Source organism: Temnothorax americanus, unplaced genomic scaffold, assembly GCF_048541705.1.
Source record: "Temnothorax americanus isolate GAGA-0224 unplaced genomic scaffold, ASM4854170v1 Scaffold32, whole genome shotgun sequence".
Taxonomy (NCBI): domain Eukaryota; kingdom Metazoa; phylum Arthropoda; class Insecta; order Hymenoptera; family Formicidae; genus Temnothorax; species Temnothorax americanus.
Genome location: NW_027509464.1, coordinates 1,486,603 through 1,513,313, shown reverse-complemented (window position 1 = coordinate 1,513,313; position 26,711 = coordinate 1,486,603). Strand labels below are relative to the sequence as shown.

The 26,711-nt window shown below is 38.5% G+C and overlaps 3 protein-coding genes and 1 long non-coding RNA gene across 6 annotated transcripts; 2 read left to right on the top strand and 2 right to left on the bottom strand.

Moving 5' to 3' along the window:
* The first annotated feature begins 1,391 nt into the window (after positions 1 to 1,391).
* On the top strand, positions 1,392 to 20,222 carry LOC143901236 (sodium- and chloride-dependent transporter XTRP3). 2 transcript variants are annotated; one of them, XR_013258021.1, is made up of 14 exons: positions 1,392 to 2,037; positions 2,400 to 5,621; positions 9,525 to 9,757; positions 10,230 to 10,250; positions 10,430 to 10,654; positions 10,776 to 10,886; positions 10,987 to 11,228; positions 12,139 to 12,280; positions 12,359 to 12,560; positions 12,650 to 12,809; positions 12,882 to 13,044; positions 13,138 to 13,338; positions 13,902 to 13,971; positions 15,350 to 15,582. XR_013258021.1 is itself a non-coding variant. In XM_077413358.1 (13 exons), exons 2-13 carry the CDS (start codon positions 5,384 to 5,386, stop codon positions 15,503 to 15,505), a joined length of 2,094 nt encoding a protein of 697 aa, XP_077269484.1. In that variant the 5' UTR covers positions 1,398 to 2,037; positions 2,400 to 5,383; the 3' UTR covers positions 15,506 to 20,222. The 2 variants fall into 2 exon arrangements, 1 of the variants encoding a protein (XP_077269484.1); XM_077413358.1 differs by lacking the exon at positions 13,902 to 13,971 and having other exon boundaries at positions 1,398 to 2,037; positions 15,350 to 20,222.
* Positions 12,686 to 20,752, bottom strand: LOC143901239 (uncharacterized). Of its 2 annotated transcripts, none has more exons than XR_013258022.1 (3): positions 20,612 to 20,752; positions 13,155 to 13,312; positions 12,686 to 13,059 (listed from the first exon to the last, which is right to left on the bottom strand). It is a non-coding gene; the product is annotated as an uncharacterized LOC143901239 (long non-coding RNA). The 2 variants fall into 2 exon arrangements; XR_013258023.1 differs by having other exon boundaries at positions 13,155 to 13,366; positions 20,612 to 20,733.
* Positions 20,748 to 23,404, top strand: Fa2h (Fatty acid 2-hydroxylase). Its single transcript, XM_077413359.1, has 6 exons — positions 20,748 to 21,207; positions 21,841 to 22,066; positions 22,178 to 22,338; positions 22,783 to 22,915; positions 23,035 to 23,154; positions 23,212 to 23,404. The coding sequence occupies exons 1-6, from the start codon at positions 20,860 to 20,862 to the stop codon at positions 23,295 to 23,297; spliced, it is 1,074 nt and encodes a 357-aa protein (XP_077269485.1). The 5' UTR covers positions 20,748 to 20,859; the 3' UTR covers positions 23,298 to 23,404.
* Kappab-ras (NFKB inhibitor interacting Ras like 1) lies at positions 22,218 to 24,907 on the bottom strand. Its single transcript, XM_077413360.1, has 2 exons — positions 24,725 to 24,907; positions 22,218 to 24,472 (listed from the first exon to the last, which is right to left on the bottom strand). The coding sequence occupies exons 1-2, from the start codon at positions 24,821 to 24,823 to the stop codon at positions 23,963 to 23,965; spliced, it is 609 nt and encodes a 202-aa protein (XP_077269486.1). The 5' UTR covers positions 24,824 to 24,907; the 3' UTR covers positions 22,218 to 23,962.
* Positions 24,908 to 26,711: the final 1,804 nt, after the last annotated feature.

The following is a 26,711-nucleotide window of genomic DNA, read 5'->3' as shown; positions in this document are numbered from 1 at the left end:
AAATTGATTTCTTCGATATGCAGTATCACGGTGATGTATCCTTGACATAGTTGTTGACCCAATGATAGTATGCGCAAATAGATATATTCTTCTCATTGGGACAGAACTGTAATGTGAAAAACTGTTCGCGAGATAATGTTTTTTTCTATAGAGAACGATTTGAAGTATTTCACATATATATTACCAAAGAAATTATGGACAAAATTAATTTTATTTTAGAAAAAACTAGATAGTCTATAGTTGATCCTGTTTCATGTATCCTTGCAAATTCGACAAATTGAAAATGTTTTCAATTAATAATATTTTCTTTTTCTTTTTTATTCTTTCTTTTGTAAAAATATTTAAAACGCAATAATATTACTGTTCAATCTCAAGTATCGAATATTTCATCGTGAGAACTTGGCGAAATAGGTCCGCTACCGGTTTAGGGTCCGCATAATCCGCCATTTATTCCCAAGCGACACGGTACTATTCAGAATAATAGTACAAAAATGCTTTGGACCGAGGCGCAGAAAGAAGTTGAATGACCATTGTGAGGATGGGCTTGTATAACCACTTAAATATACGATGCTAGATGGATGGCAAAGGTACGAGCCTGGCTACCTATATGTTCTTATTTTGCGCGCGAAGGACACGCCCGGCAAAAGACGAGAGATCGACGAATTTATTCACCGTGAATTTTTCACTTCTGACGCAAGTTTCAGTTCCTGTAGCGGTGGAAAAATAAAGCTGATTTCTTTTGTAAACAGGAAGAAATATCATACGTATCCTGTGCGTCATTCGGTGCGACCACCAGCGTTCGGTTATCCACCGCATTTAGCACGGTGCATTGAACAGCAAGGACATATATTGCTCATTACGCGCACGCGTCGTTACGTATTGTATAACACTATTTCAAACAGTCTTTATTTCAACGTTTGAATTATTTGCAGTAGCGAACGTTGTTGGAATCTATATATAACACATTTGTTTACATAAAAGTACAAAATGTTATTAGAAGGAATATAATATGTGCTGTGTGCGTCATACGTAAATACGCAGCGTCATGAATTTTATGAATATAAACTTGCAAATGGAAATTGAAAACAAATAATCGCATGTGTGATACGGAATGTATCTCATTATTTTATTTATCTTAAGAATTTAATATTATATTTAATATATATATATATATATAATATATCTTCTCTCTAATTTTTTTTTATTAAAATATATATTTTTTTCATGTATCTATATATAATGTATTATAATATATATAATATATTACTACGTATATATATATATAATATATATATAATATAAAGTAATCTGACGAGAGACTCGCATTTTTCAATATACAAACATATTTCTTCGTTAATACTTTAGCCGTCCAAACTGATTTGTAGGTGGAAAATTGCCGCCAAGGTTTGCGCGATATTATGCAAGCGCTGCTCGCGACATTGGCGCGCCGTAATCAGCGCAGGTGTATGCGGCGAAAAGAAAGATAGGCGGAATATCGGATTTCTAGCCAGCTCAGTGTTCGACGCTCGAAGAAGCACAACTAAGCAGATTTTCTCGAATACTTTCTGAATTACTTCTTCGAACATTTTGCGTAAGTTTCAATAATATATACGTCCTACGTGAAGATCGAAGTTCACTTGGCGCGGGTCACCGAAAGCGAAACGTTGCGACGGTCATTACTGTCCGTGCAACTGACACGGGTGCGAGTATATATTCATTAATGTTTACGCGATGCAAATCGGGTAAACGGTGATACACGGAGCGGCGGATAGTGAAGAACTCGAGAACAAGGTCAAAAGGTTACGCGACCGCTTACGTAACTCGACGAAGCTATACTGACTGACCCGCCTCTATGTACCTATGCTGACCTATGCTTATAGCAAGCTCGGGGCAGATCCCGTGAAACGTTTTGTCTTCTAGAGATAGTACAGTAGCTATAGCGCCGAATGACGTCACGGAGTGATCGCGACCGCCTTTGGTCAGCGACGTCACGAGCTTGCCAAGAATCTGAAGAATCTTGCCAAGAGGGAATAAAAGGCAACGTATATCTTTTTAATATGGTGAAATGTGTAATACGTATAAAAACGATTACAATAAATCTGTACCTTATAGAGGTAAAGAATCATACCTTCGGTATATAAATTTAGAGAGAAAATTGGGTTTCTTATTTCTATTTAAATTTCCAATACGATTTTTTCTAAACATTGTATCTTAGTAATAATGGGCTCTTTATCATTATACAATTTAAGCCCTAGTATATTGGAAAAAGTGCGAATTAACTTCATTTTGACAAAAACTAGAGATGCGATTCTTTACCTCTAAGGTACAGAAATGGAAGTAGCCGAAAAGGTAAAGCTATATATTTATTTTGTCCTCAATCGCCTTCGATTCATTTTCAGATATTTAGTGATACGTGAACTTGAGTTTGCCCAGAATATCCGCTAAGCAATTATCTCAGCGAAAATTGCTTTTTTTTTCGTCGAGGAGAATTAAGTGGGTCGGATGAGAATTAAGATGCTCTTGGATACCCCCAGGAGGCCTAGTTACGAGGATACGCTGATGCGGAAGCTTTTCGATCGAAGCGGTTACGATGGAAACGATGACGCGTGGGAAGCTGCGCGGCCGCCCAATGTGTCTCTACTACCCCTCAATGGAAACAACAATCCGATCGATGGCACCGGTTTGTCAGTTTAAAACTACCCTCGCCGCCCCAGAAAAGACCCGCGAAGTTCAAACGTGCCGTGTGTCGAAACGTACGTCACTGAAACGTAAGCGACAAAGCAAAACAATTTCATCATCTTGAAATGCTAAGAGATCAACGAGAATACGCGCGGAAAACAATTAGCGAAACGTTTTGATGAAGAGTTATGACGCAGATTGGCGGTTTGTCTCTAAATTTACATTGGCGCGCGCTCGGCGTCATCCCTCGGCGGCCTTCGTTGAAAAGCCGGCGACAGGATGAGATTATCGCGCGAGCTACTGTTGATTGGGATAAAAATTTAATCGGGATGCTTATAATAATTTTTTATCAAATCGCTATTTCTTTACCAATTTCGATGCGTACTAAATTGCGATCCGGATTACATCTGTAATCTTTAAAATTCGGATATTCCGTGGAAGAAAAGAATCGCGCTGCGCGACGTCTCAAATGGTTTCCACCCCATTATGCGAACCGTCACCTCTTCTGCTCTGTAATATAATAAGATAACAACGCTCGCGCTACCCGGCTCTTCACCGTTTAAAAGGGGTCGGTCGGCCGGCGTATGCGCGTACGTACACAATTACCACGGCCAATCGGGGGCCACCGGACCACCGGTAGAGCGAACCTTCGTCGCATTGTACAGACCTACAGACGTCGATGTCGCTCCAGAGGTTCCCGTTCCGTAGGTCCGTTCCCTCCGCGCACATCGTCGCGCACCAGCACCAGCGTCGGCTCAGTCCGATATCGACGTTCGTGCGAGGCGCATATTCAAGCCCACCGAGCCAGCCACGCGCGCGGTGCGCGAAATATATATTTTTACGCGGGCTTCTGCCGTTCTCGTCGTCGCTTCTCGCATTTCCTGCTGACGGAACCACGTCGGAGCAACGTACGAGGCACGAAAACGAGGAAACGGACACTTGGCCACGACTTGGCGGGTGAAGCGGAGGAGCGGTACACATGGGTACCAAACGCCAGGGAAGTCTCGCTCTTCAACGACACACGCGCGTCCGCGGCGACGTCAGTCCGACCCGTCCGAGGATCACCGAGTTTAAATAATAAACTAAATAATAAACCCGATAATATAGAGTTTTCCCGAGGTCTTGTATCAAATTCTGAAACAACGACGGCGACGACGTCGAGAGGCGCAACGTCTTCCTCGGAGTCCAGCCGAGGAAGATCAACTACGATGCTGATCTCGTGACTTCCGACCACATCGATCCGCAAACGGCAGCGACTTAAAGGAATACGACTCGTGAGGCAGGAAGACTATACCGATATACGCCGATTTCGACTCGAAGCTGAAGAGGGCTTTTCGTTTAAGGGCTGCCGAGAACACCCTCTGTGAACATCGAGGCTACTTGAAATCCCGAACGTCGCGTCGTGTGTCACCGTTGCTTCGAGAGCCTCTCGTTCCTCTTTCTTTCATCCCTTCCTCTCTCGCTCTATCTCTCTCTTTATCTCTCACTCCTTTGTCTTGTCTTCTCCTCTCTAACGCTCTCCCTCATTTCGGTATCCACTTCCGCGCGGAGTGTCGATCGATATTTCGTCCCGACGGCGGCTATTAACGACACGCGTACTTTCATTCGCTCCCTCTCTCACTCCGTTTTTCACGCTACGATTGCTTCCAAACGCAAAACGTTAGGTGCGCCGCAACCCCCTCTCGCGACCCGTCGCTTCTTCCGTCAATGTCGGGTAGCGCGCGTTGAAACCTCGCGCGGCCGTGGCGATATCCTCCGAGACCCGCGTTCTGGGTCGTCGATATCCTTCGACGGCGAGGACTTGTGCGGCACGTGACCCGCGGGGGCCACGGACTTCCCGCGTAACTCATCGTATATATACATCGCGTCAGCCGGCGCTCGATTTTTATCGGGTCACCTACGTGCCACCCACTCCGTTTCGCGAATAGGTCCTAGCCTATCCTATGACGTATCCTTCCTCGTACCTCGCACCTTTGCCATCCTGCCGCAGCCCACTTCTACGCGGCCGCGTATGCGTCCGCAAACAGTCAATAAGGAGTACCGTCGGGGCACGCACGTACCGGAGAGAGAGACGAACGGAACTCGGATAAAGAACCGTTCCTTTCGTCGCAGAATTCGCAGAGAAGTGGTGTACGCTTAATATTAAGAAACGAATTGTTGCCGGTTACTCCTCGAGGAGGGAAGGACTGATCTCAGTATTTTTTTCGGACGCGATAGTGCGGACGCTGTTGACCTTACAAAATAAATAGTGAAGATAACTACTGTTGCTATTGTTATTGTTATTGTTGTTAATTAAACGTTATTGTTATCCCCTTGCCCTGGTATCGCTGCACGCTCGCTGCCCATCCGCTCCCGTTGAAGTCAACGAGCAGAGCGCGGCGGTGGTAGTGGTAGTTAGTAATATAACAGTGAAGGGTTTTCGCGAGGCTCTCGCAAACGTCAAGATACGCGTGTTCCTGCCAAATCGCGTCGACAATTGACAGAGCGGGAGATCGTCAATTCGCGTATACACGGGGAAAAGGGGAAATAAACGAGTGGGCAGGAAGTGGAGAAGAGAGAAGTGGCACGTGGAGTCGCGCAGGTGTGCCTGGGCGCGAACAAACACGAAAAGAGTGTGCTAAAAATCTAAAAATCTCAATTAAGTCACACCACCCGCCGGGAGGAGTGATCGATTCTTTGTGTACCCATCGAGATCCACGGGAGAATGGTAGTCGAGGCCGGAAGAAATGGGCACGAGCTGGCTCCCTTGAACAACCACCGTCAACCCGGCCACAACGTGACGATCGTCGCGACGGCAAGTCAAAATGTTGGCCAGGAGACGAAGGAGGAGAACCGGGCGGCGTGGAGCGGAAAAATGCAATTCTTTCTCAGTATTATCGGATACAGCGTTGGCCTGGGCAATATCTGGAGGTTTCCTTATCTGTGCCAACAGAACGGAGGTGGTGAGTGTCGATAGGGTCGATCGGGCTAATCGTGACGCGCGGATAAGCGCGATCGTGTAAATTACGCGTTAAATGCACGATAAAGTTACGACTAATTGGAATTTGTTCGTAAGTGTCGAGCAAATTAGATTATTATTTTAACGTACATGCCCGAGCGCGGTTGTGTTTATTATTGGTGTGTTTTTATTTTTGCGACCTTCGCGTACAGCAGGCGACACCTCGGGGTGTTCTTGAACCATGTGCGTGTCAACGGATAGCTAGGTAAACTCCAGTTTCCCACGTGTATGAGCACACCTATAATGTCCATATATGTTATTGAGATATACATGTCTCTTGCAGCAACCACGCTGGTGCAGCCTCGAGATAGCAAGTTTTTTTTTTCACACAGATGCACTATAAAATAGAGCGACAGTGTCTATACTGCTTACAAGATTGTATTTGTTCGATAGGAAAGGCTTGACGATAAATTAAATAGTATTCATGGAAGCTATACGTAGATTTGCACTTGATATGGATCAAAAAGCAATGATCAAAACGTTGTGGAGAGTCTGTTCGATAAATGTGGCTAGTTGGGTCGAATTAAATAATTATTTTTGTTGGTTATTGCTGGCAAAGCAAAAAAGCTCTTTTCAATCTCTTCGTGGAAAGTTATTTAAAAGTTACGAATTTATGATCTCCGAAACTAGACTGTTGTATTTCTGTTTATATCGCGCACGTTATTAAGTTGGATTTCTTGAAAGCTTTATATACCACTCGGCTAAAGAAGATGTAGATTTCATTTTCTATCTCATTTGCCTTCCAAGAATTCGGCCTTCTACAGAGATACGCGGCAAAGATTTTGAATAAGATTTCCGAAAAGTGTAAAATTGACTTGTTCGAATTACGTGTATGTCGGTTTGCCCGATACGCGACAAGTGTTGACGTATGTCAACGTGCATACCGTAAAGTTGCATACATTGGAAATAGTTGTTGCAACTTACGGCCGTCGTTGGTCTCTATCGGCGTCGGATGTATAAAGCGAAAAAGAGCAAGGACAAGGCTGCTCGATATGAGGGCAGTGGAGCCGACATAAGCGCATGGCTATAGTAATCAACGACTATTTTCAGGTATCCCACAGTTCCACGCCGGGGTTAAATATAACTAGCTACGAAATATATTTCGCGTGCTCCCATCCTTAGAGACGCATTTTCCTATCGATCAAATTTCAGCGACTAATACGCTCGGCACATATTACAAAACTTTCGTAACAAATCAGATTTATTTTTAACTTATCGTTAGCTGAAGATACACCATTTCTTCCCTTCGCATTTCTTTGGCCAGTTTCATTTAATATAATACTATAATATTCTAATATACATAATAAATCATTTATCTACTGGCATCGCAACGAACTGAAAAATTAATATTAGTAACTAGATCGTGCTTCACGGCGTATTATAATTCATGATGAATGATTCAGCTGCGTGCAGCTCATTCAATTTTCATTAATACTTCAGTTCCGTTTGAGTCTATTTGATCCGTTCCTATTTCTAAAACACTAGAGATAAATGACGTTGTTCTAGTATTTTTATTTAAATCTTATAACTCTCCACCGATGATTTATTTTTTAAAACAAATATTGTGTAATAAGTCTTCTTCTTGTAATAAGCTTTTTTGTTTAAAACTCTTCTACAGATTTTTGCAATAAGTCGACTCTACTTTAATTAGCCGTTCCTCGTTATTCTTCGTTTAATCAGAAAGCGACGGCGCATTTGCTTTACGTTGCTAGCGTATCATCTTTTTATTAAATGAATTTTTTGCGTGGAAAATGGCGCGTGTATGTATAATGAAAGGTATACTTGCATATGCTACAAGAATCTATAGACTCTTCCTCTCTCTACATAAGTGGTGAAAGTTAATCAATCTCCGAGAGAAAACATAATTGTGGCATTTTATGATCACATCGTTTACGCATATGTTGTCAAAAAATTTGCTACAGAAATATTTATAATCAACATAATTCGTATTATTAATATCACGTATGTTTAACGTTAAAAATATTTTATCGCGACAGGTGAGTATAGAATCAATACATAGAGAAAGGCCATATCTTATTCATCGAGATAAAGTTAGTTCAAGGTTACACCTGGATTTAATTCAACATTACGTTAAAGGTCAACCAACTGCAAATACTAAACATATCAGCAATGTGACGTTATGTTTAGCACCGCGTATACAGCCCGTAAAATTGCAATTTGGATGGAATTTTACAGGCGTGAATTTTTCAGATGGGAAATACCGCCCGTTGGCCCGTGAAATTTCACTCCTCTATCTCGAATTATTTTAAGCCCGCCGCCGCTTTGAGAGGTGGCCCTTCTTATCAATCACGAACGGACCAACGACTGTTTAACATACGTCTATTTTCGCGGAGGTAGGTCACGAGAGGTGCACGGGTGGCCCTCGCGTGATTATGACGCCGGAGTTTATACACGCCGAAATCATATCGGTTACCATATCCATCAGCAACTCTGCGCAGATCGAGTTTCCAATTACCAGATTATCGTGCCGCCCTAACGTCTATCTCATTGCCGTACGGGTAATACCTTTGTCTGGAAAGTACCAGGCACCCCCCACTTACGATCGAGATCCAGAGTTAAACGATGTCGTGATATCGCTGAATTCAATGTCACGCTCCCGAGAGATCGAGGAGGCTCCCTTCCAACCGATCGTAGACCCACATTTTAAAAAGCGTGGATTTAAAACGAGAAAGAGAAGATTTTACTTAAAAAAGTAGAAGCTTTTATACTAATTGTTTTACTATATGTAGTAGTAAACGTAACTAAAAAAGCCTGTTGAATTTTGTTGAGCCTTCGATAACAGACGCGTTAATTACCGATTGACATCAAATTTCCACACCGACTACTGTCACACCGGCGCAAGAAATTGTGCATAACCGCAGGTCATCGTCGGCGATTGAATTTCATGATTCTCAGTCGCACGTGGATTATACGCACACCTTTAGACTAAACGAGTCAAAAGGCTCGGCTTTCAATGGAAATTTCCTCGTTGCGCCGTATACCGCGTCCGCGTCGCCGAACGCCCATCGATCGATCCATACCACTGTGTAACGGAAAGCATGGCACGCGACGACCTAACATCTGCCGTCGTGGTTCGCGGCTCTAATGTAATAGCGGCTTTAAACACAAAGAGCTTGAATTACGCGCCGTTTAGGTGTTAAACGACGCATCAATTACCGCAACATCGTGTTTATCAAAGCATGTGAGGAGCTGCGAAAACGCAATCGCGATCGAAATCGATATCCCGCATTTCTTCAGCAAATTTTCAGCCTCTATATGTCTCTATTAATATTAAATCAAATATCAACGCTAAAATTTAAAAATCTACAGTCAGGATATAATAATAATTAATCAATCGCTGCATTTCAAAATTATACTATTACCTTATTTCTACTACTTTGTATGCAACTCAATTGGTTATGCGTATCTTAACGTTTTCCGATCCGCGACCTCCCCTTTAGTTCTAGTTTGTATATGAATACCAAAAAAACCGTCGAAGTGGTGGAGCGGCTGAACGGGTTAGGACTTAGGTTACTCGATCAATACGAGGCGCTCCAGCTCTCTCTGTACGAACGCGGAACTAGACATCCTAAAGGCAAAGGGAGAGAAGACCTTGTTAGGGACCGGGAATATATATATATATTTACATATACAAAAAAGCGGATGAGACGATGTTATAAAGTAGAAAATCTCTCACTCGAACAAAATATTGATTTAATATTGATAAACAAACTAAGATAATATTAAATTATATTTTTTGGTCAAATAATTTTATAAGCATCTATAACGTTAGTGTTAAAAACTTGTTGAAGCGATATTTGTATGTGTGTGCGTGTGTGTGTTTTAGGTGCCTTCCTCATTCCTTTTTTCGTGATGCTCATCTTGGAGGGTGTACCCCTCTTTCTGATCGAGCTGGGTCTCGGACAACGTATACGGCAGGGTGCCCTCGGTGTTTGGAACACAATACACCCTTGGCTAGGCGGTATAGGGATCGCGTCGTGTATAGTGACGTTTTTCGTTGTGCTTTACTACAACGTAATTATTACCTGGTGCGTCTTCTACCTCTTCAACTCGCTCGAGGTAAGCAGATCGATAAGGTTCGTAGCACCGATTGACGCCACGGTAATCTGCGTCGAGACGTCCTAAGTGACTCTCCCACTCCGCTGTTTCACAGTTGTTATAGACTAATAGGTAATGAAAGACGTCGCTTACGGTGATACGAAGTGTTTAAAGTCTGCTAGTACATCATGATAAAAATCATATTCTAGTAAATATATTTATAGAGATTTTCAATTATATATAAGAAAGATTTAAAAAAAAAAAAAAAATTAAGAAATGTTTCAATTGTAAAAAAAATAAAAGAATTTTAGTATTTAATAAATATTTTAATTTTTATAAATAATTTAATTTTATTAATTAAAAATGCTTAGAATATTACGTTTAAATGTAATTATTAATGGCGTCTTCGTAAAAAAGAATATATATACTATCAATATTTTTCATAAATTTACAAACTATTAATGACATTTATCTTTTTTCATGTTTCAATTAGGCTATCACGATCAAATTTGGTGTAAGTATCAATTTTTTATAATTAATGAGCAATACTGCAGCTGTAATATGTAAATTTTGTCATAATGCTGGTCTCTCAATTCAGCGCTCAAAGTGTCGCTTTAGCTTTTACATCGTAATAACAGTATGCCCGTTAAAGCGTATATTGATGATCTATTTGCATATTCTGACGCAATTTAGAAACCACTGCCATGGGAAAATTGCCCATCGGAATCGGACGGGAAACCGGTAGAGGAATGTGTCAAGAGTTCGGAGACTGCGTATTTTTGGTACAGGACTACCTTGGACGCGGCACCAACCATTGATGACGGCCAAGGTCTCAAATGGTGGATCGTACTTTGTCTCTTGTTCAGTTGGACCATTGTGTTTTTCATCGTCATGAAGGGAATACAATCGTCCGGCAAAGTAAGCTCAAGATAGATCAGAACCGATTTCCTTAATGTCGATTAATATTAATCATGCTGACGGGATTGATCTCAGCGATCATTCTTTTGTCATCGTGGTGACAAATTATCCATTCTTCCAGGTGGTATATTTTACGTCCATGTTCCCGTATCTGGTACTGACCATCTTTTTCATCCGCGGGATAACATTGAAGGGTGCGAGCGTTGGACTGGCGCACATGTACACGCCAAAGGTAACGATCGATCCCGATCGAGGTTGACTTTAACGAGGAAAGCGTTGCGAAAAAGCGATATGTCGAGCATTAAATGTGACATTTATTTTATTCGTTCAAGGTCGAGAAATTGTTGGATCCCAAGGTCTGGCTTGACGCGGCGACCCAGGTCTTCTATAGCTTCGGGCTGGCGTTCGGCTCCCTGATCGCGTTCGGCAGCTACAACACACCCGACAACAACTGCGTGAGGGACGTGATCCTGGTGAGCGTGTGCAACGCGTTTACTGCCATTTACGCGAGCGTTGTCATTTTCGCCATTTTGGGGTTCAAGGCAATGTCAAACGTGGATAAGTGCGTCGTCAGGTAATGCGACCGCAAGTGCGGCCATCGTTTCTAAATTCGCCATCGCGAAGAGGGTAGAAAAAATGTCCACGGCTGCGGAGATGTATCTTTAAACGACCATGATAGCTGTTGCCGCTTGTTCGAGATAAAAGATATTATGCGTGTCGTCGCTTTTAACAATTGTACTATTCCCAGTTAGCCAAGTTTAAATAAAGCATCTGCAACAAATTTTCTTGGTTGAAAAACGACAGATTTGATATGCAAAATCCATTAATTAAATTGATCTTTACAAAACGACAGCAGAAATGTAACGTAACTTACTGCTCATTAAATGAGAGCAAATTGGCGTCAAAAACCGCGCAAGATTTGCTAGTCTAACAGCAAACAGACAGCAAAAATCGAGCAAGAATATGCACGGTGTAATACAATGACAAATTGGCAGCAAATAGCAAGCATGACTTGTCATTATGTAGCTCGATTATTCGACATGTTTTTTAAATAGTACGTCGAAAGGCCGAGTTACGTAAAGTAATTACGGCAAGTTTTTGACTCGATATTTGCTGCCAATTTGTTGTTAGTTTGCAAGCGCATTGTTATCATTTTGCTTAAGCAGTTAATATATAATAACGCATGTTAGCAGAAATCTTAATTAAATTAAGATTTGTAAAAAAGTTACATTAATAATGTACAACAATTCATGTTAGTGATATTGTTGAAACTAAACTGCAAGAATCAATTACGTTATTAATGTATACTTGCATGGTACATCACAATTTAATTTAATTTAATTAGATTGCAAGTGTCAGACGTGTCGATGGTTGAGCATCTAGAAACGGGAGGGATCGAGTCATAATGGAACGGGACGGGATATACTTGTCGTTGGCGAAGAACAGAGGGACACAGAAGATATGTTAAATTTCTTTTATTTTAGCGCCCTGATACAAGATGGGGTGTTGGATAATTCGACCTCGTTCAACCGCGAGGACTACGATCTCATTATTTCCAACTCCTCGGAGGCCATAAAGGCAATGAACATCACATTGAGATGCAATATCAGCAACGAATTGGACAACGTGAGCTATAAACAATCCCGCGAATTCGTTGGTCGTATATGGTCGTGAAATAATTAAATGATAATTTCTTTCACACAGGCTGCCGAGGGCACCGGACTGGCTTTTATCGTTTTTACCCAGGCGATCGTGGAACTACCGGGCGCGCCGTTTTGGTCCTGCATTTTCTTCATGATGCTTCTAGCCCTTGGCCTGGGCTCACAAATCGGACTACTCGAAGGTATGCTCTGCGTAATCTTCGACATAGATCTCTTCAAGAGAATAAAGAAGCAATACGTGACAGGTAAGCGCATTCTATTAACATTATATTATGGCCAAAAAAGCCACCGATAAAAAAAATATCCATTTTAATTGCATAATTTATGACTGCAGGAGTTGTCTGTGTCACATGCTTTTTCGTGGGGCTCATCTTCTGTACCGGCGCCGGGGAGTATTGGCTGAAGATGTTTGACAGCTTCGCCGGCACCATCGGTCTCGTTATAATCGCCCTGATGGAAATGCTCTCCGTGATTTTCGTGTACGGCCACGAAAAGTAAGTTGAATATACCGCGACGGTGATCCTCTTCTCCGAATGAGATAGATTAATCGCGCGAGTGCTTTGCAGATTTACGAAGGACATCGAAGAGATGACCGGATATAAACCTGGGCCTTATTGGCAAATTACGTGGCGATTTCTCGCTCCTATAATAATGGGCTGCATCCTTTTGTTCAGTATCGGTTCCATGATCATCGAGAAACCGCAATATTCGGCGTGGAATGCGGCAACGGTAAGATTATATATACTGAAATATATAATTAAAATATATAATCTTTCATATATAATATTATGTCACATCGTAAAAATATTTTCGCTTTGTTAGGGTAAGGCAGTGCTCACGAGTTATCCTGGCTGGGTGCTGGGGATCGCCGTCGTCATTATTTTCGCAGGTGTCGCTCCGATTCCCATCGTTTTCCTTTTACGTCGATTCCAATTGGTAAAATTCGACGTGGATATACATCAAGGCAGTATTCGACGTATCGACACCACCGTTTCTACTAAAGAAATGATGGGCGACGTTGACGTGAGTACAGCTTTAATTGCGATCGTAGCTATATATACATATTTATACATATAGAAACCCAATGAGTTATTTTGAAAAAAAGTTTACGCTAAGAAAAATATCGTCCCCGAAAATAGCAATAGAAATATTTGTGCCTTGTGACCGTTCGTGATGGAATGTATGTAAAATCCGAGGTAAAATCCGCGACAGAGAGTCCACAGACTGGACGACTCGAAGATAAATGAACGCACGTTGCCCCCTTCCCCATTGAGCTAATTGTTTTGAACGAGAGTAGCGTTGTTCCTTCCCTTAATATAATTGTTCCGGATAAGTAGTTGTGTACCCCCCTCCGAGACAGCTCCTGTTCAAACGGGATAGCTTAATTAGCGCACTAACGAATGTCATGCCGTTTGATCAACAGTGTGGCCTTGCGCGATTAAAATGAACTCATAAATGTTGCTTATATATATCGATTCCCCTCCCCCCTCCCGAGTTGTTGCGCAAGCTGTTTCTCATGATGATCCAATTAAGTGTGCGTACACGTGACACTTTAGGTAACTCACAATTGAACGTACGATCTGCAGTTGTAGGTATAAGCATCCATTCTGTCTGTGGTAACGTCGATTACTCGATATCCCCGTAGCTACGTTACACGTGAGTTCGCAGTATCAACTTTTGGGAATGCATCCTCTGAATGTTACTCCTAGTGCATTCATCGTCACACGCACGCGATGTCAGCGCATATCGTAAACCTCGTGACTCTAGTTTCTGTATCCTGACTGTTTTCCCTTTTTACTACGCGATAAATCGTACTTCGAGTTTAAATTTGCGATTGATTGATTGCACGATTATTTAATGAAATACTACTATAAATCTAATACGCTCTTCCAAGTATGTCATCATTATCATCATCATCATTGATAGAATGCATGATCGATTGATAGAATGCAGATCTTTCAAATCCTTGTAAAATAAGATGAACAAACATTTAAAGAAAAAGAAAGACGATAATAATTAAAAATCTTTGAAATTTTTGCCCACAAATTTTTTCCCCCAAAAATGATTGACGCTAATATTCTAATTTAAAAATACGTCTGTCTATGTATGTCTATGTACGCCATCTCTCAAATGCTGTACGTTTAACATAGCATCACGTTATATTACCAAATCAATGAGATTTATAATTGGTGCAGATTACAAAAATTAATTCTGCAAATTGGACAGTAGTAAAATAATTGTAATATTTTTCTACCAAATTCTTGCCATAAAAAATTACGAAATGTAAATCTACACCTCATTAATGCAATAAATCAGCATGCTTTGCTTGGTAAGTATGTGTCCCGTCCCAAAGTTTGGCCTGATTAGCATGTCAAACATGATAATCCCACAACTCTCATCAGGATTCACGTTATGCTTCACCAGGAATGAAGCTTCACCAGAAATGCTCATGTATGTATAGGACAGTATAATTGATCGGTTGAGAATTAGAAGTGGTCTGTCAACTGTCAAATTGCCTATTCACATAGATCGTTCCAAGTCCTTGTCCAGCTAGCCTTTTCGCCATGCGGAAATGAGAAAGCAAACAGCTCATTGTCAGAAGTATAGAGGCTATTTACGGCACCTCGATCGCGAGCTGAAAATTTGCGGGAATCGGGCGCTCATAAATAGCTTCTGTTTGGAAGTATGTGCTATTTGTTTTTTCGATTCTCACGCGGTGTTGAATGCGAACGGAAGCCGAACAGAAGTTTATGCAAAACCTTGATCACTTATGATACTAAACCTCTCGATTTTTGGCGAGGGTTACACAATCTTGGCGGTTGAAATTGAAATAGCTTCTCTTCTTACATGCGGTTTTCAGAATCGGAAAGATAATTCTTACTACTAGCGAGTCTGCAAACTGCAGTTAAAAAGAGTAATTATTTTGACGCTGTACTTTAATTCCAAAAGCCAAGATTGTGGCTTCTAATTATTTTAGCTGATTTATCACACTTTAATAAATATTTTACAATGTTGTAAATTTCTTAATTTTCAGCTTGACGAGTATCACGATCGGCTCGAGGACTTCCCGGAAGAAGATGAAGATATTAATAGCGACGATGACGCGCCGAATACCGCATCGTCTATGAGTAAAATGGCTAACAAAGCGATGAAGGGTAGGGCCTTCAAAATGGAAGTAATGAACTATTAAAAACGCATAATCTGCGAGACTTTTTCCGTTTGTTCATGATCTGTACGATAACAGATATCAGATTACACATGTATAAAGACCCAAAACTGGTTTATTAAATTACGATCAAAATTTGTAAAATAAATTCATTCTCTCTATTATTACATAAAAAATTATACACATAAGTAATATATTTATTTTTATAATATGGTCATTAATTTGTGTAAATTATTCAGAGAGGGGAAATAAATTTTAACAAAGAATAATATATATACATATATATAATTATACATATTTATGTTAGTATATATTATGTATATATATATATTATCTTGCTGTTTCTGATTTAAAAGATTATTTGTGATTTATAGAATCTGTTCAAATTCTGAATAAGAATTAAATTATATTTGAAATCTTTAACTTTGTAAAGATTTAAAAAATTCTGTCTTTATATATCTGTAATTATTGATATCTCTCATGGCGCTGTGCGTCTTTAAAATCGAATATATTGAGCAAGTGAACAACAAATGAGCAGCGAACATACGAAGTTATTTAAAACTCTTTCTAATGATCCAATGTATCCGATGATGAAAGAGTTGTATCAAACGCAAAAACATAGAGTTCGACATACTCTATGTCGAACTCTATGTTTTTGCGTTCGATATGATTTTCCAAAAAGTTCGCGTTCGCTTATTGTATACATTTGTTCGAAAAGTAGAGTGCGTCGATCGTTCTTCTCGTATACATACTCGTATATCTTTGCGTTAAATGAATATAGGGTAAACCGTGAATTCGTCATAAATCGAGCTCAATCTGTCGGATCGCGGTGCCACTAAAAGCAATACGTAATTTGGAATACAATTGTTAGAGGTGTAGCGCAAGAGAACGACCAATTGCGTCACGACGGTTCAGCGTTCAAACTCTGTCCGTCGTGTATCACACTTCCAGGTAAGATCGCGAATCACCAGGTGAATTACGGTAGGCGTATATAGCGGAAAAAAATTAGCGAGGAGAGAATAGAATGTTCTGGTTTTTTAGTTCCGCGTGATATGGAGACGATCGGACGTGGGATCCCTGATTTCGTCCGTGTCAATTCGATTTTAATTAAATGCAATTTTTTAAAATAGATCGGTAGTTGGATCTACGAAGAAGAGGGACGGTTGGAGAGACTAGACAATAAAATTCAACATAGTCGAATTGTTAGCCAAACGTAGCCAATTTGTTTAATGTTTTCTATATGGTCCCGGTGTAATGTGTATTTTTTCGATTCCTCCGAGGTTCTACCTTACGCATGTCATGACAGTCCAGAATTGATCGACCTTGCTTCCAAAAATATTTACTTTCTACTTTTATAAGAGGAAGAAGAGATATATTAATGTGTATTTATATTATATTACGCAAATATATTTATATCACCAGTATATGTTCCTGAGTTCGGAAAGCATAAATTTTCTTATATGTATGTACAATATAATATAAATAATGATATAAAAATGTACATATATATTTTTTACATATTTGATTTTTAAAAAATTAATTAATTTACTATTTCTCCTACATAAATGGAAAGGAAACACGCTCGATTAGATTCTGCATAATGATACGTTCGGCGTTCAGTTCGGCAAACGATTAAACTTACGTAAATTACGTTTTTAATTGATAATTAATAAGATTACGTTACGCAAGAAAGTAATTATCCCTATTGGTTTTAAAGTCGTCATTAAAGTTATTTTTCATTTTTTATTTTTATTCAAATACGCAGTCATTATCGGTTAGCTGCGGGATATCATTAATTTAACCATTGTAGGAAATGTCAGAAGCGACGCCTTAGATTACTTTACCGCTAATTTCGCCAGGAGAAACGAGAATTGGCGCGGTGCCATTATGACATTCGATAAGATACATTACCGGTGCAGGCTATGCTGGTAGATTAAACTTGGCATCGTGTGTTGCATGAAATATCTCGCGCTCATTTCTGCGATTATACGCGCTGGAGCCTTCCACTATTGGCTATATTGCAATAAGAGATTGACAGATTTTTCTTTCGGGAAGCGGCCCCTCGCGCGCGGGACGCTCACAGCATCGTTTGGCTGGTCCAGCTATTTTGGGTACGGAGATATTATATATGCCGATTCCGCGCTAGGACCGAGGACGGATGATCAACGTGTGGTCGGTACGCCGAGCTCCATCCCCTAAGTTCTCGCCTGTGAGACAATGTGATGACATATATTGGTGTAAAATAAAAAACGTCGGTCAAATAACTGTAATGTCAATAATAAAGAAAATTAATTGCGATTCGCGTTCCCCGTGCAAATTCCTTGCGCGAGGCAGTCCTTCGTTTCGCGCAGAGGTGCGATCCGAGCACGGGAAAAACGCCACCGTTGATCATCTCTTTGTCTTATTTATATTGTACATACTTTAAACTGCGATCGATTAATCGCACGAATCAGCGAGAACGTACGCAGCACCGGGAATGAAATTAATTCGCCGACAGAAGGTCAAGTTAAGTGATCGGTGCTGCGTAATCGAACGCGTCAACAGCTCGCGCTGAGATTGTAAGGGAGACGATGCGGAATGTATAATAAGAGAGCGATCGGGGGAGATCATTATATTAATGACATTACGAATTCGATGAAACGAATGCGTTAGCGCGTGTGTGCCATTTGTAAATAGTATTAACTCGTGCGGCGTTGCGCCACAAAAATCGCATCTAAATTGATACCTCTGGGTGAGGTACCTATTTTTCGAATCGCTTAGAATAGTGACGACATACATCCGTATCTGTTTACTTTCTTCCCTATTTTCTATTGAAGAGCATGTTGTCCTTCTCTTCGTGCACGAGGGACGTAAACTTAGAAATTACGCCAGAGCGGACACAAATAGACCGTTGCGCAAACTATTTTTTTTTTCTATACAAATATGAGTTGTACGATAAGCGATAGTTATTCATCGTTCCGAAGAAATCGGCGAGATAACGCCGGCCGAATGTAAAACGTTCGACGTAGCAAAAACCGGTTTTCCTTAAACGCCGTTATTTTATGTGTTTAAATTTTAAGTTTAAATTTTATCACACCGTCCGAGGTCGTCCTACATCATCCCAGGTGTAAAAAGATCGCATCGTTTTTGTATTATTGATTTAATTTTAAACATAGCTTTAAACAACGCGCGTGTTACATACACAATAACGTATTTATTATTTTCAAAGATTGAATCAAATTTTTTTCTTTAATTTAAACTATTATTTCTTTAATTTTATTATGATTAGAGAGAGATATATACCAGGTAAATGATAAGTAAAACAGCGATGATTAATTACTATTTGGATTGAACTAAACTGTAATTAATTATCGGAAATGCGATTAATTTCATCGCAAACATATTGCAAGAGAATGAGCAGATGCAGAAGAGAAGACTGTTACTTCTTATTATAAAAAAACACATCAAATTATATCTATCTCGTTGAATCTTGATAAAAAACAAAAAGTTTTTGTTCAGAAGAGGAGATGTTGTACATATATTTTTTCTACTGCTTTAAAAAGCCAAAAGAATTTTTTTTATTTTGAGAAACTGAGAAGTATTTTTATTCAGTATATTTGAATAAAAGAGAAATTAATGTGATGTACATTGACTATTAACAGAGAATGTAGGGTATTGCAGATCCGATAATTTTATCTTTTAGTTTTCGTTTATACGCAAGATGAACAAATAATTAAAATTAATCTCAAAATAATTATTTCTTAGCTCTTATTTTTTTATGTTCCTAAATATCTTGGAAAATTAATAAAGGTAATTAAGTCAGACATTTTAGATCCAAGAGAACCAAGAAAAAGATCTAACAAAGAAATCTATATGCGTGTGTATGTGTGTGAGAGAGAGAGAGAGAGAGAGAGAGAGAGAGAGAGAGAGAGAGAGAGGGAGAGAGAGAGAGAGAGCGAGAGAGAAAGAGAGAAAGATCCCTCATCAATAATTGTGTCAACTTCTTCCACGTCACTTGTTAAGGATTAAAGAACATCTTCAATCGTCACGCGACATTCCTTTTTCTCGAATCAAACTCTCCGCGTATATTTGTAAATCCCATAAGATCATTCTCGACGATTTAACGTTTCAAGAATTTAAATACAAGTTGTTTGGCCTATCTTCTTATCGAGTAAAAAAAAATTTTAAATGGCACCGTTAAACAAATAAACACAGAGAACACGCTTGTCCTCTCGTTTCCGTATACATTCGAGTTTCACTTAACCGTTTGTGTCCGACACGCGCTCGGTAATTCCTCGAAGTAATATGTACATATAGTTATAAATGACATAATTAATGTTGGATAGTTCTGTCTTAGGCTGCTGAGAAAGTTCAGTTACGTGCACTCCATGTTGGAAAAGAAAAAGAGATTCCCTCTACCTTGCGAAATTTTCTTAAGTTAACACGTGTAAGTATTAAGCGAACGCGCGAGTATTATTACTTTTCGTTCGTTAGGTTTATGCAGTGCGTAAAGTTAATTATATTTTAGTGCGACCTATACTTTAATGGGGTAGTTTTCGATAAACAAACGAGTACTTCCGATTGTATTTAATTGCTCGACACACTAAGTACGTTTTTGATAGCGCGGATGCTCAAATTGTAATTTGTCCTCGAACTTGAGCATTGTCGCAATACTTTTAGCGACTGATACTTTAGACGTTTACTAGGACACAGTGTACACAAGATTCAAAGCGTTTAAATAAAAGCTTATTTATTGCCGAAAGTGCGTTATTTTCTGGTATCTTTGGTGTTTCTCTAAAGATGTAGAATTACATGCGGTGTTACATAAAATTCTAATATGTGTTTCTTAAAGAGACTCGAGGACACACGCGATTCCACAAAGATTTTATTCGAGAAATAATGGTGAATCCGTAACAAACAAGATGATTATGTTTATATTAAAAATGAGATCGAATCTTTGAATTTTAGAGGTGGAAGATTTATGACAAAATTTTACATAACAGAACTTAATGGTCCTTGATTTTGAAACCTCGACGCTTAATTAATTACTGCGCGCACACTTATACTTTATCGCGTATCGTTTCGGAATGAATTAGTATGGCTCCAATGTAATATATAGGTATATTAGATATTTCGTATCTTTTCACATACGTGCAAATAGTAATCTTGATTGTCGCTAAGATACCGCATTCGGTACGATAGTGTCGCTGTTTACGAGACATGATGCGATCATCGAGCCCTCCTACGTATAACATTACGGCCAAATCTTATCTGTTACAGCGATTTACCGAGTCACACAACGTCAGCTTAGTAGAATGCACTGGCGTGTACGGTGCGCACCGAGTCTTACATCACGCGCGTAACTAGTTCATTTTCTTTTTTTTTTTACGCCTTTCGAAATGGCTGCTCAAGGTAAAAACTTTGATAATACACGTAATTCCGCGAGCATAGATAAGGACGTTTTTAAAGTGATAGATTCCGATACGGTTTACGCAAACGGAACGGAAAATCATCGCGGTGACGACGCGTCGCGGAAAGAATCGACGGAGTTTCTCGTCAAATATCACGATCGCGTTTATAATATTCAAAATTTCCTGAATTATCATCCCGGCGGAAAAAACCCGCTCGCACATCTCAAGGATCAAGTGTTGGATAAAGAGTTAGCAAAAAATCCTCATTCCAAGTCCGCCTACTATCTTCTCGAGGAGTTCGCTGTGCAACATCAAGAGAGATACAACGAGTGCGAAGTGAGTGATTTATAAATGAAAAGTAATAAACGACATTTATATTAATGAAAAAAATTGTTGTTACGCGTACGTTTTATCATATATTTGCACATTTCGATGTTAAAGACCACTTTAAACAGTCAGATTAATAATAATACATAATTCGCATCAGACACGATAAACACGACTTTATAATTTTATGATATATATGTGTTGTGTGAATTTTTAAATATATATTTCGTATATGTGTATATATATTCTGATTCTTTAAATATAATATTCGATTACTACACGTATACAAAATTATAAATAGAATTTAAACTGAAAGTGAGATAATCAGTGTTGTGATAAAAAATAATTATTAAATTATATATTATATAATGAAGATGTGTCACACTATTTTATAGTCGCTAAAAATAAAATGGCATTGCTATCTAGTAGGATTGGTTTATCTCCAAGTTTATCTCGGTTCTACGGAATGTACATTCACGACGTATAGATAAAAAATTGTAAAGATAAGTCGATATGAAAAATCGCAGATGACTGGTTTCGCGATATTATACAAGCTGTTACGACACTTCGAATGCTTACAAATTCTAAAAAAAAAATGCTGCTTTATAAATCACCATTTACGAAAATTGTGCTTTATTTCAGAATCTGATAAACTGGAATGCGCCACTCTTATGGCAAGTGGGCTTTATGGGCGATCGATATTGGGAATGGGTAAATCTGCCAGTAAACCGGCCCATTCGATATTTCCAATCAGAAATTTTAGAGATACTATCAATTACACCATGGTACATCTTGCCGATTGTCTGGCTACCCATAATCGCGTATTTCTTTTATATGGGCTGCGTCTCGAATATTTCTACAAACATCGGTAATTCGTACAGTATTAACCCCCCAAAAATAGTGAAGTAATATCCACACGAAAATCTTTCTAAATATTCTATACGTATATTCTATTGTAAAGTTGCTTATTTTCTTTCAGCGATTACAGCGCAAAATATTTTACCGTCTTTCGTTCTGGGCCTATTTATCTGGACCATTGTGGAATATTTCGTTCATCGAAAAGTATTTCATTTTAAACCACCGCATAATTCGAAATTGCTGATTACTCTGCATTTCTTGTTCCATGGAAGCCATCACAAGGTAAGAGTCAAGAGTTCTTACTTTTAAATATCGTCTGTGAATAAACAATACCGCTTATTACATTTTTTCCAAATACACTTTCTGGCTTCAATTCCGCATCATCATTCTACAGGGTCGTAAATGATCATACATATTACTTACAGATGAGTTTCAATGTTTATTGAGGCCAGTATCATGTCGGTTCTTATTTCAAGATCGTCTCAAGTAACGTCTTAATGCTAATGCGGCTCTGGGATTGGTTCATGACATCTTAAGATTATATTTAAGATGGTCTTAAAAATATAAGAACCGACTATGAATACCGGCCTAAGAATGTTCATTATAATCAGTTTTTTGTCTTTCCTGAAAACTTTGCTAATTCACGTAGGCAGAATTGTTTACTCATTGACGATGACGATACGTATTAATTTTGCCGATTATACATATATAAAATTTACATCACAGGCACCATTGGATGAACGAAGACTGGTATTCCCACCGACATTTAGTTTAGTTGTAGCAGCAGTTGTTTGGCAAATTTATAAAGTCATATTTCCTTTGGCAACAGTTCATCTTGTAGCCGCTGGTACCATAGTAGGTACGATATTTAAACATTCATAAATTATATATTATATTACATCAAGATATATTGAAAAAAATAAATTACTTCAAACACACACACACACATTCGTAACTATAAATGTATCTAATTTATAGGCTATTTGGGCTACGATTTAATACATTACTACTTGCACCATGGAGCACCGATAGCAGGATCATATCTATATACGATGAAAAGAAGACACAATTACCATCACTTTGTACATCATGACCAAGGTAACTGCTGCGAATTATTGTATTAGTATACAGAGAAATAATCGTCATTTCTTGCAGGATTTGGAGTTACTAGCGAATTGTGGGATCGAATACTTAAAACGGATTCAATTCTGCGAAAATTAAATGAGCCTATAAAATGGTGAAACCGGTGACTTGAAGAAAATACGTATTTACATTTATACACTGATAGTATCCACTTGTTTAATATTTGTATTGTACAAATAATAATTTGTTATTAATATAATCACAACTGTAATTGTAATAAGTATAGAATATCATTTTTAATTTCGCTTCTAAACTTAACCATAGTTTCAGTACTGTCGAGCGATTTAAGTACATATATATAAATTCATAAAGAGATTTATTAAATTTTTATAGCATTATAGCATTATATAGCATTAAAATGACTAAATAAGTTCTTTAAGTAACAAATGTGATAACGCAGCCACAAAGTCAAATATTGACGAATTTGTATTTTAATAGCTTTGTATTTGCATCTATTTGATTAAATAAATGTTCTATTGAACAAGGCTTTGAACCAGCAAAGTTGTTGGTGTATTTTAAGTACGTATTAAATGCATAAAATTCATGGTCTTCATAACTACAAGTTCCATTTATCCCACTTCAAGTCTAATATCACATATATCCAAAATTAACAGAAAAGTATATATATACCGTTGAGATCTCGAAACATATCTTCATTGTAGCGTTTAACTATCGTTAAATACATTATACCTGAGTACAAAATTCACGAGGGATTCATATTGCTGTTATCCGAATCAACATTGATTAAATTTCTAAGCAAGCATCACTGCGCTTCGGTCTTGACAGTCTTCCTACCCATACTTAATTGAGAAAATGTACTTTTATTAGCGGGAGGATTAAGCTTGGACGACAAATGCACGAATGCCTCAAATAGAGTAGGTCTATCCATGATATTCACCTCGTAATGCTTAACTTTCTCTCTGGTGCACCAATTAGCCGCTTTGCTCACAGTGTTCTCCAAGTTGTTCAACGCGGCATCGGTTTTCGTCGTTCGATTACCAATCACGATCACAGTTATCTCCTTCTTATCCTTATTCTTGTCGATGTCCTTCTTCAGCGGGAAGAGCACATCGAGAGATTCGGGTTTGCCAGTGTCGTACACCAGGACATAGCCGTCGGCGAAGCCGAGGTAGTGTCGTGGAAGCTGCTGATTATTTACATTGCTCTGTAGAGATTCTAGCCCAGCTGTGTCGTAGAACCTGACCTTCTCCTTTGTGCCCCGATCAGTCTCAATGTTGGCGACATAAATGTCCTCGATTGTGGGATGAATTTCCTACGGGGTTGATGATAATTTCAGTATTAAGCCCATTCTACAATAGCCGTAAAGTATGCATTAAGGCGTAAGCAGTAAGCTATTGACTAATGGGATTTTTACAATCCCAGAATGATCGGCTGTAGTTGGTCAATTTTTACTGCTTACGTCTTAAAACATACTTTTACGGCTATTGTAGAATGGGCTTTACAGTCCTTAACAGTCCCACAAGCGCGAGGACTGACTTGACAGCGATATAACCTAAATGCGTACCGTTTTCGCGTCGATATTTCCGTATACGAGCTGCTCCAGCAGAGCGGTCTTACCGACTCCTTTCATCCCGCAAACGACTACCCTCGTAGTCTTCCCCATTCCTGAATCTTCTCGTTACGTACCGACACTTTCACGTAGCGATGACATTAGAATCGGTTTGACACCTAGCGTTGGCTTGGCATATACTGTGGCTTGGCTTTGGCTGTCCCATGTCCCGTTGCATCGAGCACTCGAGCGTCGAGCGTCGAGTGCGCGTGGGAACCATTCGCGCGTGGGAACACATGCCCGCTTGGCCAGTGTTATATGACTGCCATATGATTCCAATAAGCCAGCCAGAACGAGGATACAATCAACTCACCGTAAAATGATTGATGCAAGACATTTATCAATCATGTTTCATATCGTGCAGCTTTTAAATTTAATTTGTCCAGTTCGAGCTTTACATCATAATATTTCCATTCACAGGATATGTTAAAAAAAAAAAGAGCAAGACTTTCGTCATATAATTTAAATCCAATTAGCTATTTGATTTTAAATAGCTGTTACTCAGATTGACAATTCGAGGACCTTTCAACTAAACAACTTTTTAAAAATATATGGTTTTTCATACGAGAGATTTTTTTTATTCGATCAGTAATCGATAGATAGAGATATTTTCCGCACAGACATGACATGAATACATCAGCTTTATAAATATAAATTATTATTATTATTATTGATAATTAATTAATTATAAATAAACCTTATTCCGAAGACCATCTACGTCCTATTTATGTATTCTTCGATGCAAAAACAAGAAAAACAATTAAACCATAATAGTTTTTATTCTCTAAAATTTCTGAACCAATACTAAAAGAAATACATTTTATAAATAGGTAATGCAAAATTGAAAAATTTTCCAGTCTTTTCTACCCCTATTTCATATATAATTGGTTAAAATTTGGTTGATCAGATCAAGTTTTATAAAGCTTCTATGTATGTACGAATTCTTCGAAATTTCAAATGTGTGTAATACGAGATCTGATCAATCAAATTTTAATGAATTATATATGAAATAGGGGTAGAAAAAACTGGAAAATATAATAAAATTAAAAATTAATCGCTATCTCAAATATTGAGAAAACAGCAGCGTAAAACACATTTTTCAAAAAAAGGAAAATCTGCATAAAATCTATACCGGTAGACCGATTTCAATAAAATTTGAGGAGGACATACTTTCTAGGATACTCTATTTGTGTGCAAAAATTCAAACTGGTATCTAAAAAATTGTAGAAGTAGATGCGTGTACAAAAATCCGTACACACACACACACACACACACATACATACATACTTCCGGACATTTTTTACTAATATGATTTTTCGACATTTTAGAACATTCTAAACCTATTTCTATCAGAATAGAAATAAAGCAAAAAAAATTTATTCATATATAACAATAAAATATATAATATAATATATTGATAAATACATAATATTGTGTACATTGATTCACTTCGTCATTAAAGAATTCTTGAAATATCTAAGGTCATCGATTTCTGACGCTCGTATATCTGCTTTTTTTTATAAAATATGAAAATATTTTATTAGTCTTATTAGGGATATTATTCAGTACATATTCATAAATCTGAAACAGATTTTGTCAGCATTCATTATTACTACATTATTCTTGTTGTATATGACAGACAATATTTATTGATATTCTAATATTTATTTAAAAAACAAAGAAAAAAGAATGGAGATAAAAAAAAATTGTGAAAGCCGAACCAAAAAGAATTTGTCCAATACATAGAAAAAGACGAAACAAAATAATGTAACTATAATGATGTAACTATAATTTTATAACATCTTTTATAATTATTCATGTGTATGTGTGCGCGAATGTATGTGTGTTCTACGAGCAGCGAAAAGAATTAAGACTCGAATCGCGGAGACTCTATTCTGGCGAATCTCCGACCGACCAAAATCTATATAATACGGAATCGCAC

What these genes read in the sequence shown, in the direction of transcription:
- LOC143901236 (XM_077413358.1), top strand. Translation starts at nt 5,384, where the DNA reads ATGGTAGTCGAGGCCGGAAGAAATGGGCACGAGCTGGCTCCCTTGAAC. An exon ending in TCAGCAACGAATTGGACAAC is followed by an intron (nt 12,281 to 12,358) that starts GTGAGCTATAAA and finishes TCTTTCACACAG; the next exon opens with GCTGCCGAGGGCACCGGACT. An exon ending in TTCGTGTACGGCCACGAAAA is followed by an intron (nt 12,810 to 12,881) that starts GTAAGTTGAATA and finishes AGTGCTTTGCAG; the next exon opens with ATTTACGAAGGACATCGAAG.
- Fa2h (XM_077413359.1), top strand. Translation starts at nt 20,860, where the DNA reads ATGGCTGCTCAAGGTAAAAACTTTGATAATACACGTAATTCCGCGAGC. An exon ending in AGAGATACAACGAGTGCGAA is followed by an intron (nt 21,208 to 21,840) that starts GTGAGTGATTTA and finishes GCTTTATTTCAG; the next exon opens with AATCTGATAAACTGGAATGC. An exon ending in GAATATTTCTACAAACATCG is followed by an intron (nt 22,067 to 22,177) that starts GTAATTCGTACA and finishes ATTTTCTTTCAG; the next exon opens with CGATTACAGCGCAAAATATT.
- Kappab-ras (XM_077413360.1), bottom strand. Translation starts at nt 24,823, where the DNA reads ATGGGGAAGACTACGAGGGTAGTCGTTTGCGGGATGAAAGGAGTCGGT. An exon ending in GAAATATCGACGCGAAAACG is followed by an intron (nt 24,473 to 24,724) that starts GTACGCATTTAG and finishes TCAACCCCGTAG; the next exon opens with GAAATTCATCCCACAATCGA.